The 17,004-nt window shown below is 37.6% G+C and overlaps 1 protein-coding gene across 1 annotated transcript; it reads right to left on the bottom strand.

The window, feature by feature from the left end:
* Positions 1-400: 400 nt before the first annotated feature.
* LOC127447654 (collagen alpha-1(VIII) chain-like) lies at positions 401-16,453 on the bottom strand. Its single transcript, XM_051709624.1, has 3 exons — positions 16,341-16,453; positions 3,496-3,715; positions 401-3,413 (listed from the first exon to the last, which is right to left on the bottom strand). The coding sequence occupies exons 2-3, from the start codon at positions 3,710-3,712 to the stop codon at positions 1,489-1,491; spliced, it is 2,142 nt and encodes a 713-aa protein (XP_051565584.1). The 5' UTR covers positions 3,713-3,715; positions 16,341-16,453; the 3' UTR covers positions 401-1,488.
* Positions 16,454-17,004: the final 551 nt, after the last annotated feature.

Raw genomic sequence — 17,004 nt, 5'->3', positions numbered from 1 at the left:
TACATTCACTTGCATTGTTTGGAGGAGGCCTGAAATGGAATCCTAAAAATCTTATATTCTGTTTTGATGAAGAAAGAAACTCAGATACATCTTGGATGGCCTGAGGGTGATTAAATTATCAGCAATTTTTTATTTTTGGGTGAACTATTCCTTTAAAGAGGGTTTTAAGTATATTTTACCTTATTATTTTGGTCATGTTACATGACACTCGATGTAATCATAATTAGGTGATTTTATATATATATATATATATATATATATATATATATATATATATATATATATATATATATATATATATATATATATATATTTATAAATATGCTGTTATTTCATGTACTTAGAATATTTAATGCAAGAATTTAACATATGAGTTTGGATGTAAACCAGCTTTATTTAAAAAAAAAAAAAAAAATCACAGAAAAAGACACAAAAAATAAAGGGAAATAAAAAAGATAGTCTCATAACATATTTTTTCATTGTATTTTACAAGTTTAGTACTGTTGCTGTAAAAGTGACAAACATATCTAAAACAGAGATTTGCCTGCAAGACAATTAGTAGTCAAACAACAGCTATGAAATATAAAGGTACATTTTCAAGTGAAAAGCTAGCCACTGAATTCAGCTCATGACTGAGATTTAAATGTGTGAGTGAGACTATGTTAAACTAAGCAAAAATATTCATTTATTTTTGTTTTTTATTTAATGAATAATCATTATGATGATTGGTCATTCTAGAAACAGAAGTGGTTTTCGAATAAATGAGTTTAAAACTGTAATAATTTCGGGGGTGGGAGAGAAAGACAATCTACTATAAAACAATTAAATAACAGAGTATTACAGATTGAGCACACAAACATGTACACACACACACACACACACACACACACACACACACACACACACACACACACACACACACAACTCTTTCTCTAATCACAAATTGGTTGCAGTTCATGCAGAGCTTGTGTTACAGTATTACAGGTGTGAAAACCCTATAACATTTAAAACAATTTAATGTGTGAAAATTTTTTAAAACCGCCATTTTTCATGTCATTCTGAAATAATATATGTTAGTTTTGTTATCATTTAAATGTCACAGTGACATACAATAAAGTGTTTTAAACATTTTAAAGCATGTATACCTGTTGGATACCATCAATTCAACAAATACATTGCAAGTACAATCTTTTCAAAAATCTCTCTTTAAATGTGGTGGTGCAATGAATTTTTGTTTTACACATCTTTGTGCAGGTAGTCGTATCTTTATAGATACGGAACTCTGTTATTTACCATTTCATATACTCGTACAGCCTGTATATAAATATAGTTGGGTTGCATTTAAAGAAGCTGTTTCTATGGGTCATCTTCTTTCTTTCCTGTGAGAGTGTACCAAAAATACTGACATTTTATAAAAGTCAAACATTTCAATGCTAGTCCATCCTTTACAATTTCTCCTTCAATTTACTTCTCATTTATTCTTGCTGTTTACATTGGGTATAGTAAAAAGCCAGAGAAGGAGGAGTGGACATACTGTCCTGCATAAAATCCAGCTGCCTGGTCAGATGGTAATTGTAAGTAAACTGTGTCTCCTGGTTGTAATGGAATTACAGCACTCCCGGATGCTTGATCCAGGTTTCCCTTCTTGTACTCATCATATGTATACATGACTGGCTCCCCATTCCTGTGGAGCCCCACCCAGACATTGGCACCCTTGCAGTGCACATGATAGGCGAAGTAGTAGATTCCTGGGAGGTCACAGGTGAACACACCTGTCTGAGGGTTGTAATTCTGACGCCCATTATACAGCAGTTTGTCAAACACTATTGGTGTGCCAACTGGAGGGAATGGTGTGGTCAGTTGGGCAGTAAAAGCAGGCATCTCCAAACCACTGGCACCCATCATATCACCTCCACCTGCATACTTCCCTTTCTTGTACCCACCAGTTTTCATACCATCCAGGGCTGGGCCCATCTCAGGAAGAACACCCATCAGATCAGGGGAAAGGGGTGGACCTGGGGGTCCAGGAGGTCCTGGAAGACCTGGAGTTCCTGGTTGACCTGGGGGGCCATTTGGGCCAGGTGGACCTGGAGGACCAAGAGGACCAGGGACACCAGAGTTGCCTTCACCAGGTGGACCAGCTTGACCTGGTGGACCAACTTCTCCTTTTGGCCCAGCGGGTCCTGGAGGTCCAATTGGTCCTCCTGGCCCTGCAAGTCCTGGAATTCCTTTAGGACCTTGAGGCCCTTCGAGGCCAGACTTACCAGGTTCTCCTTTCGGACCAGGTAGGGCAGTTTGACCAGGAGGACCAGGTAGACCTTTTTGTCCTCCTTCTCCTTTGGGACCAATAGGTCCAGGTAGCCCTCTAGGCCCAGATTCTCCATCCTCACCTTGGAGGCCTGGTTGGCCAGAAAAACCTGGAGGACCTGGTTGCCCCATAGGTCCTGGATCTCCCTTGGCTCCTTCTGCACCTCCTTCTCCTTTTAGTCCTGGGTTGCCAATTTCACCTGGGGGCCCAACTGGTCCTGGAGGGCCTGATGGACCAGTTGGACCTGGTGGACCCATCATGCCAGGTTGACCACCATAACCTTTGTCTCCTTTTGGTCCCGGAACACCGTGTGGTCCTCCAATCCCTTTGTCACCCTTTTGGCCAGGGTATCCAGGTTTGCCAAATCCAGGTAATCCAGGTGTTCCGGGTAACCCTGGTGGTCCTGTTAATCCTTTGTGACCAGGCACACCTGGCTGGCCTGGGGATCCATTTTGTCCTGGATTTCCAATACCAGGGGACCCTTGTTGCCCTTGTGGCCCCTGTTCACCAGGTGGACCCTCTGGACCTGGCTCCCCAGGATGTCCTGCTTTTCCTGGCAAACCAGGTGGACCCGACACACCAGGAAGACCAGTTTTACCTAATCCAGGTAATCCTGCCTGCCCTGGGAGTCCTGGTGGTCCAGTTGGCCCTTTGGGCCCTAGTGGGCCTGGTTGTCCTATTCCCCTGTCTCCTTTAGGACCAGGTAACCCTGGTAGACCAGGTAAACCTTTATGTCCTGACTCTCCTTTACCTCCTGGCTGTCCAGGTAATCCTTGCACACCAGACTTTCCTATTCCAGGCAGGCCTGGGGGTCCAGGGAGGCCAGGTGGCCCAGTCAAGCCTGGTTGTCCCTCTGCACCTCTGGGTCCCTGTCCACCTTGCTGCCCAGGCTGCCCAATACCTCCTGGCTTTCCTGGCATACCTGGCATTCCTGGTTTACCAACTCCAGGAAATCCTGAAGGACCAGAAGGCCCTGGCTTTCCAGGAGGGCCTTGCATACCAATACCTTTTGGCCCAGGAGGTCCTTGGGGTCCAGGTGGGCCAGGGGGCCCTTGAGGTCCAATTTCCCCTGGAGTACTCTGTTCACCTTGGGGAATGGTCTCACCTTTGCAAAGGAAAAGCAGGGTCAGAAACAGGTAAACAAAGAAACAGGACCCAGATGTTCTAAGATCAAAAATCATTCATACCTTTGACATCCTTGCCTTTGTTTAGGTGCATAGGTATGTCTTTTCTGTAGTGTGGATATGGCATGTGTGGTATATCCTTTCCCATGCCCAGGTGAGTCATCTGTGGTATAGGTTTGTGTTGCTGAGGATGTGGCTTGTGCCCATAATATGCACCTCCAAAAGCTGATGGCAACAGAGCCATTTGCACTAAAGCTATCAGGAAAGCAGCCATGGCCATGTCCTGTAAAAAATCAATCAATTTAGGGGTCAAAAACATTGTTCAGACAATCAGTTATTTAATTAAGTAATTAATAAATAAAAAAAATCATCTTTATCATCTAAATGATTAATCATTTCAACTAATTATGTTTACTAAAGTACACTCTGCTGTCTGATATTAAATAAAAACAACCAAAAAATAAATAGATTTTCAAACAATAATAATATTAAAAATGTCTACAATGTTACATTACACCACCAAAACTCTACCAAAGTGTCCAATAGAGCCTGAGTGCACTGAGGTATAAATCTGACCATAGGATGTCATCTTTGTTATTTGTTTATTTAATTTGTTTTCATTTGTTTATTAGAAAGAGTTTGGTTTAAATTCAGCAACATAAGAACAGCTGGGTGAAACATCCAATCACAGAAATTCAGCAGGCACAACTAAGATAGCAGGGCAATGAAGATGTGTTGCTGGGTAGAATTATATGCTTAATAATTAATTTTGTATTCTTCCAACCAAAATCTCCCGGTGCTGTCAGTCACCCATATGAAAGCATTTCAGATAGAATGATTGTATCAAGCTCAAGTATCTTTCATAATCAAGTTTTTGTTTAACAACAAAAAATATTTACCCTATAAAACTATATAAACTCTAATAAAACCTTGATCTTTAAATGTAAGCCACTTTTTAGTAGATAACTAGAAAAAAATCTAGAGAACCACGGCATTTATTTTATAATATATATTAAAAGTCAAAGGGCAGGAAGCAGAGTGCATCAAATCTTGGAAAAATACTTGCAGCAGTTTTGGTTAAACAGAGTTGTCCATTAATGTCAATCACACTATTTACAGTAGATGAAGCCCTGTCTGTTGTATATTTTATGAATTCTGTTTCCCAAGACTGACCATGTGTACATTTCAGGTTTTTCTGCAGAAAGCGGCATTCTGAAACTTCATGTAAACAAGAATGCCATTTTCCTCATGCCACTCAAGGGATTAAGAGAATGCTTTTTAACACACCCAGGTTTCTCCCGGAGAACGCAACTTAGTGGACATGTAAATGCATAAGAAGGGCTCTTACAGGTTTTTAAAGAGTGCACATGTGTGTAAACAGACTGGATAACTAATGTCATACAACCCCAATTCTGAAAAAGTTGGGACAGTATGAAAAATGCTAATAAAAACAAAAAGGAGTGATTTGTAAATTATATTCACCCTTTGCTACACTGAAAACACTACAACTAAACATTATATGAAGGTTTTCCTTGTGAATTTCCTTGTTTTTTGAAAATGTACAGTAATTTCAAATCAGATGATTGCAACACGCTCCAAAAAAGTTGAGACGGGCAATTTAAGACTAATACAAATTTGACAAGTTAAAATAACAAGGTGATGTGAAATCAGAGATGTTAAACATGTGAGGCAATCATGTCATAGTATATAAGGAGCCTCCAAAAACAGCCTAGTCCTTCAAAAGCAATGATCATTCGAGACTTGTCAATTTACCTACAGATTCTTCAGTAAACAATCCAGCACTTTGAGAACAATGTTCCCCAAAGACAAATTGGAAGGATTTTGGGCATTTCACCTTCTACAGTGCACAATATTGTTAAAAGATTCAAGGAATATTGTCAAATCTCGGTGCGTATAGGGCAAAATGAAAACCACTTCTGAATATGCGTGATCTCCGATCCCTCAGATGTCACTGACTTAAAAAACATAATTCATCTGTAATGGATATCATGAACATGGGCTTGGGATAACTTTAGTAAACCTTTGTTAGTCAACACCACTCGCCGCTGCATCCACAGATGCAAGTTAAGACTTTACTATGAAAAGCAGAAGCCCTACATCAACACTGTCCAGAAGCTCTGCCAACTTATCTGGGCTTGGTCTCATCTTAGATGTAAAGTAGAATAGTGGAATTGTGTTTTTTTGGTCTGAAGAGTCCACATTTCAAAAAGCTTTTGAAAAACAAAGCTGTTGTGTTATCCGGGCCAAAGAGGAAAAGGGCCATCCAACTGTTATCAGCATCAGGTCCAAAAGCCAGTGTATGTATGGATCAGGGGTGTGTCAGTGCCCATGGCATGGGTAACTTGCACATCTGTGAGAACACCATGAATGCAGACAGATATGTAAAAACTTTGGAGCAACATATACTGCCATACAGCACCGTCTTTTCCAGGGACATCACTGCATTTTCCAGCAGGACAACTTCAAACCACATACTACCTGGATTACAAGTGCATGGCTGTGAAGCAGAGAGTGTGGGTGCTAGATTGGCCTGCCTGCAGTCCTGACCATCTCCAATTGAGAATGTGTGGCACATTATGAAGCACACCATATGGCAGTGAAGACCCCGAACAATTATGCAGCTAAAGACTTACATAATGGATGAATGTGGGAAAGTTCCACTTTCTAAACTTAACAAACTTGTGTCTTCAGTGCATAAATGCTTAATAAGTGTTATTAGAAGAAATGGTGATGTTAAACAGTGGTAAACACTCGACTGACCCAAAGTTTTTGGAGCGTGTTGCAATCATCTGATTTGAAATTACTGTACATTTTCAAAAAACAATTAAATATCATATAATGTGTAGTTGTAGTGCTTTCAATATAGAAAAGGGTGAATATAATTTACAAATCATCCCTTTTTGTTTTTATTAGCATTTTTCATACTGTCCCAACTTTTTCGGAATTGGGGTTGTAAATGGAGCCCCACAACAAGTCAACACAGCGGAAAGAATGAAAAAAATTTTTGGAGTACAGTGGAAAAGTACATACATTATAAACTATACCCATTTATACACACCAATATAAAATACGGAGTGACTATTTGCACTGGGTGTAAATAACACCTGCCACACAGCGCAGCTATTTGCACTCAAATAGTCTGATGGAAACACAGAAATTTAAGACAAACTGCTTTCTGTTTCCACTCTTATTATTTCCTTTAATACCACTTATAATAATGTTTAAAAAAGGATATAAAGATTTCCTCACAGTGATTTAGTCCAGTGACGGTCGGGGAGTTGAGAGAAAGGTTTGATCCGGGTAAAATTAACCATAGTTTTACTATAGTAATAATGTAGTAATGCAATTAACCATGGTGTTACTACAGTAATATGGTGTTTATATAGTAACCATGTTTAATATTGTGGTTACTATGATTTACTATGATTACTGTAGTAAAATGATGGTACAGTTTTGTAAGGTAAGGTTTGGGGTACGGGTTGGAGTAGGGTGGCTGTGGGACTCTAAATAAACACAATAAACACACTGCAGTGATACTGTATGTTAGTATTTAATTAGAAGTGCAAATAGTATCTGCCACTATTTGTACCAGGGTGTAAATAGCATCTAACACTAATTGCACTTAGTGCGAAGATGCTTTTTTTTTTTTTTTGCTATTTACACTTAGCAAATACTGCTTATAAAATATCAATTGTCCCTCATGTTCACGTATATATGTGCTTTTTTTGTTTTTAGTTTTACGTGTGAGGGAAACCTCACTATTGCAGCGTATTTCGGCTGCAGGTCGCAATGGAAAGTTAAGGAAACAAACACAGCAACAACTCTGGAACATCTGGAAATAAAGCGAAGCAACGGAGAATAAAATAGCGAAGTCTTCCTCAGATGCCTTGTTTTTTATTTACACATGTGCGCAGGGAAATTATGTTTTTGTGGAGAAAGCTGCTTACTGGTGTATACGGTATTAAAGAGTATGCCACTTATACAATGCATGTAAATGGGAACGCCACTTTCTTGTAATAAGCCGCTTTCTGGTGTCCATGTAAATGTAGTCACTGTGAGGCTAGTTTTTCAGTGTATTTGTAATGGTAGCCAGCTGGCAGACCTGTGCAGTGTGTAAACCTCACTCCCTTGGCCTCAAGATGCACACTAGTGACTGACAAGGTTGTAGCCTTTAGCCTTCTCATTAGTGCATCCGCCTCCCATGCTGGAGACCCTGGTTTGAATCCTGCTCGCAGTGAGTCGAGCAGGACTGGTTACATATTCATTGTATTTAAATAAACACAATAGTTTGCCTAGTCATGATTAAACTCCAGAAACAAAATTTTTCATTTAAAAAGAGTTGGTAAGTATGTGAATATATGTTTGCCTATCCTGTATGCATTTATGTATATGTATTGTTTGCGTTAACTACGTATGTATACATCAGGTGGACTGGACAGAGATATTTTGCAGAGACTGCAAGGATTAGGAGAATGGCGACTTGTAGAAAAATTAATGGGGGAAATCACAATGTTAAAATTGGCAGCTGTAGGAATGGAGGGCCAATGTTTAAGTTATACAGCCTGATTTCAGCTAAAGAAACAACATTTATAATACCATTTTTGTTAGATTTTTGGGGTGTTTCGAAATATTATTATAACGTTAAGTTTTTTCCAACAGTTTTGGAGATTTCCCAGGGGCGTTGCCAAGATGGCTGCCAAGTAGGCTGACTTGTCTTAAAGGTACTTTGTATTTAGGGAATGTCTCACTTCTAAGAATGTCTGCTATTGTTAGTATCTGGAACAACTTTACAGCAACTTACCTTTGACACTGCAGGGATATGTTGGAATCACAGGCAGTAAACAGTGTGTGTTCATGTATGTGTACATTTGTGTGATTGTATTTCATGTTTTTTTTTTTTTTGTTTTGTTTTTTTACTTTGAAAGGTCCAAATCCTTTCTAAATTACCAAAAAGTTACAGAATACAGTATTTTGATACTTTCATTTTTTAATGAAGATCAATACCAACTTTTACATGAATAAGACAAAGATGTTGGAATCTGAAGATGAAGATGATGGGATGTAACGCTGTTGACCTTTAGCCTTTTCTCAGACTGATGGTGATTTTCACACAGATATGCCATAGGCACTCTAGGTTTCCACACTTTGAGATGTAGAAATATAGTTTCAGGCTAAAGACCAATCAGAATGTGCTCACAAATGCCAAATGACTGCATGTGATCAATATCTATCTATCTATCTATCTATCTATCTGTTTATCTGTCTGCCTGTCTGTCTGCATGTCTATCTGTCAGTTGATAACAACATGAGCAAGTCTTTAAAAACATTTACAGTACCATGGAATGTTTGATATCAGAAGATATGACAATGTTATGTTACATGGTTAAGAGCTTCATAATCATTCACAGCACACACAACTTACAAATAATACATATACATACATTCTCAGACATATGTGTGTTTGTGCATGTGACTGCTAACATGGGATTTTATGATAAAGTATTTCTAGTTCAGGTCTGCAAGGATGTGATATTGAGTTGAGGAATGTTATTCCTGTGAACATGCTCATGCCAATTATAATGCACATTCCCACGTCAGAGAGAGAGAGAGCAAAAGAGAAAAAATAGAGAGTGGAATGTAAGCTCAGTTGATGAAAGAGAATAAAGTCTACAACTGCAGTCAGTAAAACACTCTGACCTTTTTACCTTATCAGTTGGCCTCTTTTCTCTCTTTCACTCTCACATGCTCTCCCAGTCCTTAACACTCACTCAGTATTTTTAGAAAGGTCACAACATTCAAGCCGGAGTAGTTACCCATTCACACACACTAGGTGTCTGAATCTGTCATTCCATGAATCCCAATTTTCAGTCCTTAGAGATGTGACTGTGATTGGGAAGATTAGTGGAATTAGTGGCTGTGGAATTCTTTGTGAACTATAACTGAGATGGGTCAACTTTAATGTCTGGGCCTTGAGCAATGTTACCCAAACAATCCCATTATTTTTACTCATCCCTCCATTCCTTTTAAAAAAGCAAAAATCTTGGTCCCAGTGAGGCACTTACAATGGAAGTAAATTTGGGGCCAGTTTTTGAACATTAAAATACTCACCATTCAAAAGTATAGCCACAAGACATAAATGATATGCATGTAATTTAAATGCATGTATTTAAAATCCAGGGCCGATTTCTCTTCCCAGTCCACCCCTGACGGCTGGTATTACAAACAAATACAATTTTATCCATTACAAAATACTAAAAACAAAAATTACTGCACTCTATGTGCAACTAAACTTGTCAGTGCAGCCCTAATCAATTGCATTATTAACATCACGTTCCATTATTGGGCATTCTGCTCAAGCCTTCTTCAAACATTTCACTCAAACAAGATTAGATGACATGACTTTCTCAAGTGACTAAATTTAGCCCACTCTTAAATGTGACATCTGACCCTAGTAAAAACTTCTTATGTGCTGTTTGTGAGAGCTCTTCTGGAATCTCAAATATTGCCGTAACTAATCGCACCTTATAAAATAAACAACATAACAAATAAGTCAAGTTTAACATGCACACATACACAGTATCCCATTAAGACACAGCTGACCACGGTTTACAGAAATCCCTGCCATACTCTTGTCCATCTATTTCCTCATTCTTCCCTTCTGTCTTTCATTCTATTGTGTCTCTCACACTTCTTCTCTCCCATCTTTACAGAGCAAGGGGTCCACAAAGAAACACATAAATCAGCAATGACAAAACCTTCATTCTGGCTCTCTAAGGGAAGAAAAGGAGATAGTGGGGTGATCCTTGGAGCACACAATGGAAGGACTTTAAGAGGCCAAAATGCAGTAAGCCTATTTATTCCATTATGATACTGCAAATAACTAAAGAAATCTAATTGGATCAACTGGCCACATTTAAAGTTTGTTGTTTGTAATTGCGATCTGGCTTGTAATTTACCTTTTAATGAAGAGTTATAATGTTCATGGTAGTTAGGTTATTTGCAACTCACATTAATGGCAATAGAGCAAAATACTTATTGACTGTTTTTACTGAGAGTTGTTAAAGAAAACCCTTTAAAGCTTTTAGCAGCAGGTTCATTTAGATGTTACTCTAATAGAAATAGTGGATTATATTGAGGCAAAGACATTTCAAACCCCTTAAACTCTTCGGATCAGCTCGGGGCACTATATCGTGAAATAAGTTTATGCTTAAAACGTTACAGTCCTTGGATACATAAGTCAGGCATATGGGGGATCATTTGAAAGCTTAGAATCTTAACTTTTCATAGAATACCATCAAAATTACCATCTTTATTTAGTTGCCCTAATACCACAGTTTAAAAGATTTTTAAAAAAATCATACAATGAAATATTATTTCTGTAAGAAATCAAATACAAATCACTCTTTTACGCACCGATCAAGGCAACAGTAAGCCCCAAGTAGCCAAAAACTTTATATCTGCTTTCTAAAAAATGAGCCATTTTTTACTTGTTTGTGAGCTTGCATGTGTGAATAATCCAATGTTAAATATAAGATGTCCAGAACAAAATATGCAGTTCAGCAGGAAAAGCATGCTAAACAAATCATCTGAAAAATATGCAATCAACTATTGGTGATAAAATGTTTAATATCATCGCAAAGGGGAGAATCTCATTTCTAATGACCCCCTAGATTGAGCTTCTAGTCTACTGGCTGAGATTTTTTTTTTCATCATAAAATTGTAAACATATACAATGTTTTTTTAATGAATAATTGGAGTCTCTTTTTTTATTTGGAAGGTGTTCGGAAAAAGTGAGACAACTTTTTTGCAATTAGTCCACAGTATGTGTGAATAGTGCGCTTTTAAATTTGAGTGTGAAAAACTGCAGGCAGCAGCCCAAAAATGCACCAGAGTTGAAGGGTTTAAATAAAATAAAAATTTAAAAAATCACAGTTAATAGTTTAGGATGTCTGAAAAATGTCCATTTGCAATTAACTGGTTTGGTCATTCAGTATCTTGGGAGAAAATGAATTCTGGGCCACCTGTAAAATCTCTTGTTCTTGTGTTGTACCAGACCAATTAGAGGATGCTCAAAGAATCCATGCAATTCAAGAGAATGTGGCTTTGTATGATTTGTATGTTGTTGAAGATGATCATAGTGCATTGGGATACATAGCTGCCCAGCTGTGAAACAGACAGGCCATTTTGAAGTACAACAAGGTGCTCATTCTCTCTGCGCATCTGTTGGGTCACTTAGAAGCATTTTAACAGCAGAAACACAGCAAGGGCCTGCTAGCCTCAGTGTGCATGTCTAAGGAGAGAGGGAGTGAGATTAAGAAAGCGGAAGAATGTCTGTGGGAGAGTGTCACTGTCCTGTCACTCTGTCAGTCTGGGGTTTTGTCTGACAGGACCGTGGCATCATCGTCCCATGACTGTCTTGTTTTTCGGTGTCTGTCTTTGTGTGAGCGCATGGCAGGGAATACAACCGAAACTGTGCACTCACACAAAGACACAAGACAGACATGGGACGATGATGCCACGGTCCTGTCAGACAAAACCCCACACTGACAGAGTGACAGGACAGTGATGCTCTTCAGTCTGTCTTGTTTCATGTTGAGAGCACAGTGTCTGGATCCAGACTTCCTGTCTGGTTCGGTTTTTGGTCTGTGTCAGGATCTTGCTCCATGTCTGTCTTGACGTGGGCGCATCGCGCTTACGTCATCTTGGCAGCATGCACTCGCGTCAGTAGTTTGTCTCTCGCGAACACGGGTCGTGAGCTGTTTTCATGTTGTGCTGAGGTTCTGTCACTTCGCTCTAAGGTGTCGGGTATTATGTTGTCTTGTGAGAGCACGTGGATTTGTTTTGTTTCTGTATCGTCTCGTGTCTCTCTGTCTTACATCATACCCCGCCTCCTTGTTTGCCTATTATTAGTTTATTAGTCACACCTGCCCTCTCTTGTTAACCTGTTGATTTCTCTCCTTATTTTTGTCTCCTCGTGTTTGCTGTACGGTGCCAGTTCATCTTGTTTCCAGTCTTGTGTGCTTATATGTTTCCAGTCGGTCTGTTGGTCGGTGTCTTGGTTCGTGTTCTTGTTATTCCCTGTTTCTGTTTCCAGTCCAGTCGGTCCTGTTATTCTCCGCTACCCTCTGCCCCAACCTGGATACATTTTCCCCCTAAGGGGTAGTTTATGTATGTTTTTTCCCCCTTGTAGGAGTTTTAGTTTGTTTTTTATTTAAATTGTATTAATAAATTCCCTGTTTATTTTCAACTCTGCGTTTAGGTCCTGCCTCTGACATTTTCTGACAGGAGAGAGAAAGAACAAGGGTGCCGAATACTATACATCAAACGACCAAAGGCACCACTTTCAACTAGTGGTCGACTATTATTGGTTTTTGAATGGCTGATGCTAATAAAGAAATGTTATGATGTATACAGTATATTTATGTATACGTATATGATGAATGAATACAGTATATTCAGGATCTAGCACTTGTGATATTGTGACAAAGGTTCAGATTTCCTTGCCTCTATTGAACATTCTCAAATGTTGTTGGAGTCTATGCCAGCTTGAGAGAATTATGTCATTAACCTCCTGAGACCCAGCAAATTTTTGTTTTTGCAGTTCAAATTATTATTATTATTTTTTACATAAATATTAATGTAATGTAAATTAATTTACATCTGGTGCATAAAAAACATATCACAATATATATATATATATATATATATATATATATATATATATATATATATATATATATATATATATATTTTATGTCCTCTGTACAAATCATCAGGAACTAAATTCCTATCCTAAATAAAGGAATGTTTTTTCCAGTTTTTAGGTTTTGAGCTAATTTTCTTCTTTAACACACTCTGCAACACCGCTTGAATGAAAATTATATATAAAAACAACAAAAACAAAACAAAAACAAATGTGTATATATAAGATGTTTATATTTTGTCTTTTTAAAAAAAAAAAAAAAAAAAAATATTTTAATGTCAGCCAAATTTTAATTATTCACCTTGATACAAATGAATTAGCAGTACCAGCATTTCAGCAATGTTTAATTATGAGTGTTTGACTTCACTCTAGAACTTCACTCGGAAGTGCTTCATATTTCACAGAAATATAGTGATATTTTTTGTTTTACCCTATTCACCTGCAGTGTCATGTGTCACCCAATAAGTGAAAGCACATGAACTAAGTCCTGATGTTCCTTACAGAGGACATTGAAGAAATCAATGTCTTTCTTTCAAAGAAAATTGTATCCTGCTTTGAAAACTCACCAAATGTTTCTTGAGGTGTTTATTTGCAAAAAATTTTATAATCCATCAAACATGAATTATAAGTAAAGAGAAATACTTTCCATAAAATCTGCTGAACTGTGACATATTTAAAGACCAAGCAGAGGAAGTTGTCGAGGCCAAACCCCTAAACATTTGGTAACTCTGAACAGCCCAGGTATTCCACTTTATGACAGCGACCCTAAGATGTACAACTGTGGCATGTATGGTCTCCATATAATATATATATATATATATAAACCAAAATATCCTCTAGAGAGGACAAAAATGAATGGCTGGGTCTCAGGTTAAAGGTTAAGGCAAAAGAGGGAAATACTTAAATTAATGTTAATTTAATTATTGTTGAATTTTCCACTCAAATTATTATGCTGATAATATAATTCGTATAATCTGTAAATCAGACTTTTGAACCCCACTGTAAAAATTGGCTGATTAATTGGCCTGGCTCAAATATTCAAAAGTCTCAACAACAGAACTGTATGGTGTTTATGATTTTGCATACAGCAACAAAAAATATATATATATATTTCTGAATATGAATATTCAGACAATGACAGAGTTGCCTTCTACATCCCATTGCGCCACTAATGGTTGTTTGCTTTGTCTTCCTCTTACAGCTGAGAGTTAAACTAACAGTGCTCTGTAGAAACACTATCACAATCACACATACTTGCAAAGACCCTGTGTGGCTTTCACTAGAATGGGGAGCTAACAAATTGTTCTGGACAGTGCCCTTCAAAATTGTTAAAGCTACGCTAACATGATGTAAAGCTCAGTATTTCTGTATTAAAATTGGTCAGAGTATAAAATATGGACGTAAAATATGTGTATTGTATAATACAAAAATAATATCTGTATGTGAGCATAATTTCCCCAACAGCACAATGCTGCTACACTAACTACTTGCTTCTAACACACTTCTGACACTGTATATACCAATGCTTCTCAGCCTTATTTGTCATATAACCCCACAGCTAGGCCTGTAGTAATTATTAAATAATCGTTTGATCATGCACTTCAAATTCCAATCACATTTTACTGTCCAAATAAGGGAATTGTAAGCTAATATATAGATGCAATGAACGGTTTGAGTATCTCATTCAATTGAACTCCGACCCACCGTCTAGTCACATTGCAGACCGCACTGAGAGCAGCTCCTGAAGAGCACTTGAAGATAAACCGATTCTGAAGCGCTGATGCATGCGCCGTCAGCGTTGGTTCACACCAAACTACAGCGAAAAATAAACAAGATTTTGATAGTGAAAGCAAATGTTCTTGGTCATTGCGGGTTCATACGCGCAGTATTTATGACATGCAGTGACACAGAGGAGGAGACGCCTGCTTACTGAAGAAAAATATTCAAATACACAGAATCTCAAACGTCTCACTTAATGTGAATTAAGGGCTCATGGGTTTAATGAGAGAGCCTTAAAATAACGTGTAAAAAGTAATATAATATAATGTACCAAAAACTACAGTGTAAACTGGACCAAGACTAAAGTTTCCAAAAAAGAAAGACATATTTAAAGTATTTGGAAATATTTTGATATTTAAAATTTTCTTTTTCATTTCACACAAGTTTTTAAAGGAAATTATATATCCCTTTTTATAATGTGCTCCAAGTTAAATATGAATAAATGACTTTTTAAGGTGTATGAAGCACACCAAGTATGACAATTTGTAAGACAATGAAAGCCCTAAAACAGACAATTAATTGTCATAATTGCAATTTTTTGTTTGACAATGAATTGTCAGCCAAATTTCATGATTGTGACAGCCCTACCCACAACCCTATCAGTAAGGCTCAAGTACTGTACCCCTTCATCAACATAAGCCAGATATGTTTTCCTATTAACTCATATTACACTGATTATCCTATCATCAGTTAAATTATTAAAGTTACCTTTAAACAAAAAGACAACCAATACTGGGTGAAAACCAGATTCACATAGTAGCACATATATTCTGCTACAGGTATAAAATCAACACAAAATTAAAAAAACTTGCACATATTACACACATTTTTGTGAACAGAAAAATCAATAGATTCATAGCAATTAGTTATATTACTCTATTGTTTCTGTTTTATAAGTTTAACAAAGTAAAATTGTCTATGGGAGTCCCTGGGGTGCACATACCCCAGGTTGGGAATCGCTGGTATAAATCACCAAAAAAGCATAAAACAAACTAAAAGGCAGCTTCTTTTTACATCATTCACATTACATTTTCTTCATTAAATTCATAAGCTTAATTTGTTTTGCATCCTGAAATCATATGCAAATTCACATCTTCACATGCATGTTACAATGAATGCAGTTGGGTGGTTTCTAATAAAGTAACATTTTGATTTTAAATGCAGACTAACTCTTTCAAACACTGATACAGTATGACACTTAGCAGAAGCACTCTAATAATAACTAGGAAAGGCTATTTCATTGTGTAAATTTACTCAATTTAAGTGAAGGCCCAACAATTTCCTCATTTCTCATTACTTGCCTTGATCATCACTTTTACAACAGTTTTGCAAACTATAGAGTGAATCACAGAATACACTGATAGACTAATGAAATGATGAATGAATTTGAGTTTATTCTGCTTACCTTTCCTTTGAGTGGCTGTGGGAGGGGATAGTCTCCAGGATTCTCAAGCTCACACACAGAAAGTTCCTTACTCACACACACACACACACACACACACACCTTCACCAACTGAACGATGCAAACTAGACTTAAACAAGAAACAGCCTGGAGATGGCCACCTTTTATCCACAGCAGGGTGGAGCCAGAGAGCAGGGGAGGGAGGAAGAGAGACAGATAGAGGGAGAGATTGCTACAGTATGGATGAACATGTGTCTGTATAAAGGTGCAGTTTTTTCAGGGTAGACACTGAGATTTTGTTTGATTTTCCAAAATCACTGTCTAGTGAGGACAGCTACACCCTTACTGTGGTACAAGATGTCTAGCCTTTCCTGTTCATTGCTTAGTCACTACATTCTCATTTGAAGTTGGGCTGCACTGTTAGGGATATACTGTAATTGGACAGTTATAAGATTCCAGATTGGAAGCTTGGAACAGCTATTTCTTAAGGATTGGAGGATGAGTGAAATATTGAGTTTAGTGTAGCGGCTATAGTAGTCCACTAAAATAATGATGAGTTTAAGATTAAAAGTGGAATATTTCTATAGCTTTTGTTTGTTCATTCAATAAATTGCTAAATCTTAGCTATTATATAATCATGTGTTTATACTGTATAGTCACATTATCT

The sequence above is a fragment of the Myxocyprinus asiaticus genome, chromosome 10 (genome assembly GCF_019703515.2).
Source record: "Myxocyprinus asiaticus isolate MX2 ecotype Aquarium Trade chromosome 10, UBuf_Myxa_2, whole genome shotgun sequence".
NCBI lineage: Eukaryota > Metazoa > Chordata > Actinopteri > Cypriniformes > Catostomidae > Myxocyprinus > Myxocyprinus asiaticus.
The sequence above is the reverse complement of the archived record's forward strand: the minus strand, read 5'-3'. Positions and strand labels throughout refer to the sequence as shown.

What these genes read in the sequence shown, in the direction of transcription:
- LOC127447654 (XM_051709624.1), bottom strand. Translation starts at nt 3,712, where the DNA reads ATGGCCATGGCTGCTTTCCTGATAGCTTTAGTGCAAATGGCTCTGTTG. An exon ending in CAAAGGCAAGGATGTCAAAG is followed by an intron (nt 3,414 to 3,495) that starts GTATGAATGATT and finishes TCCTTTGCAAAG; the next exon opens with GTGAGACCATTCCCCAAGGT.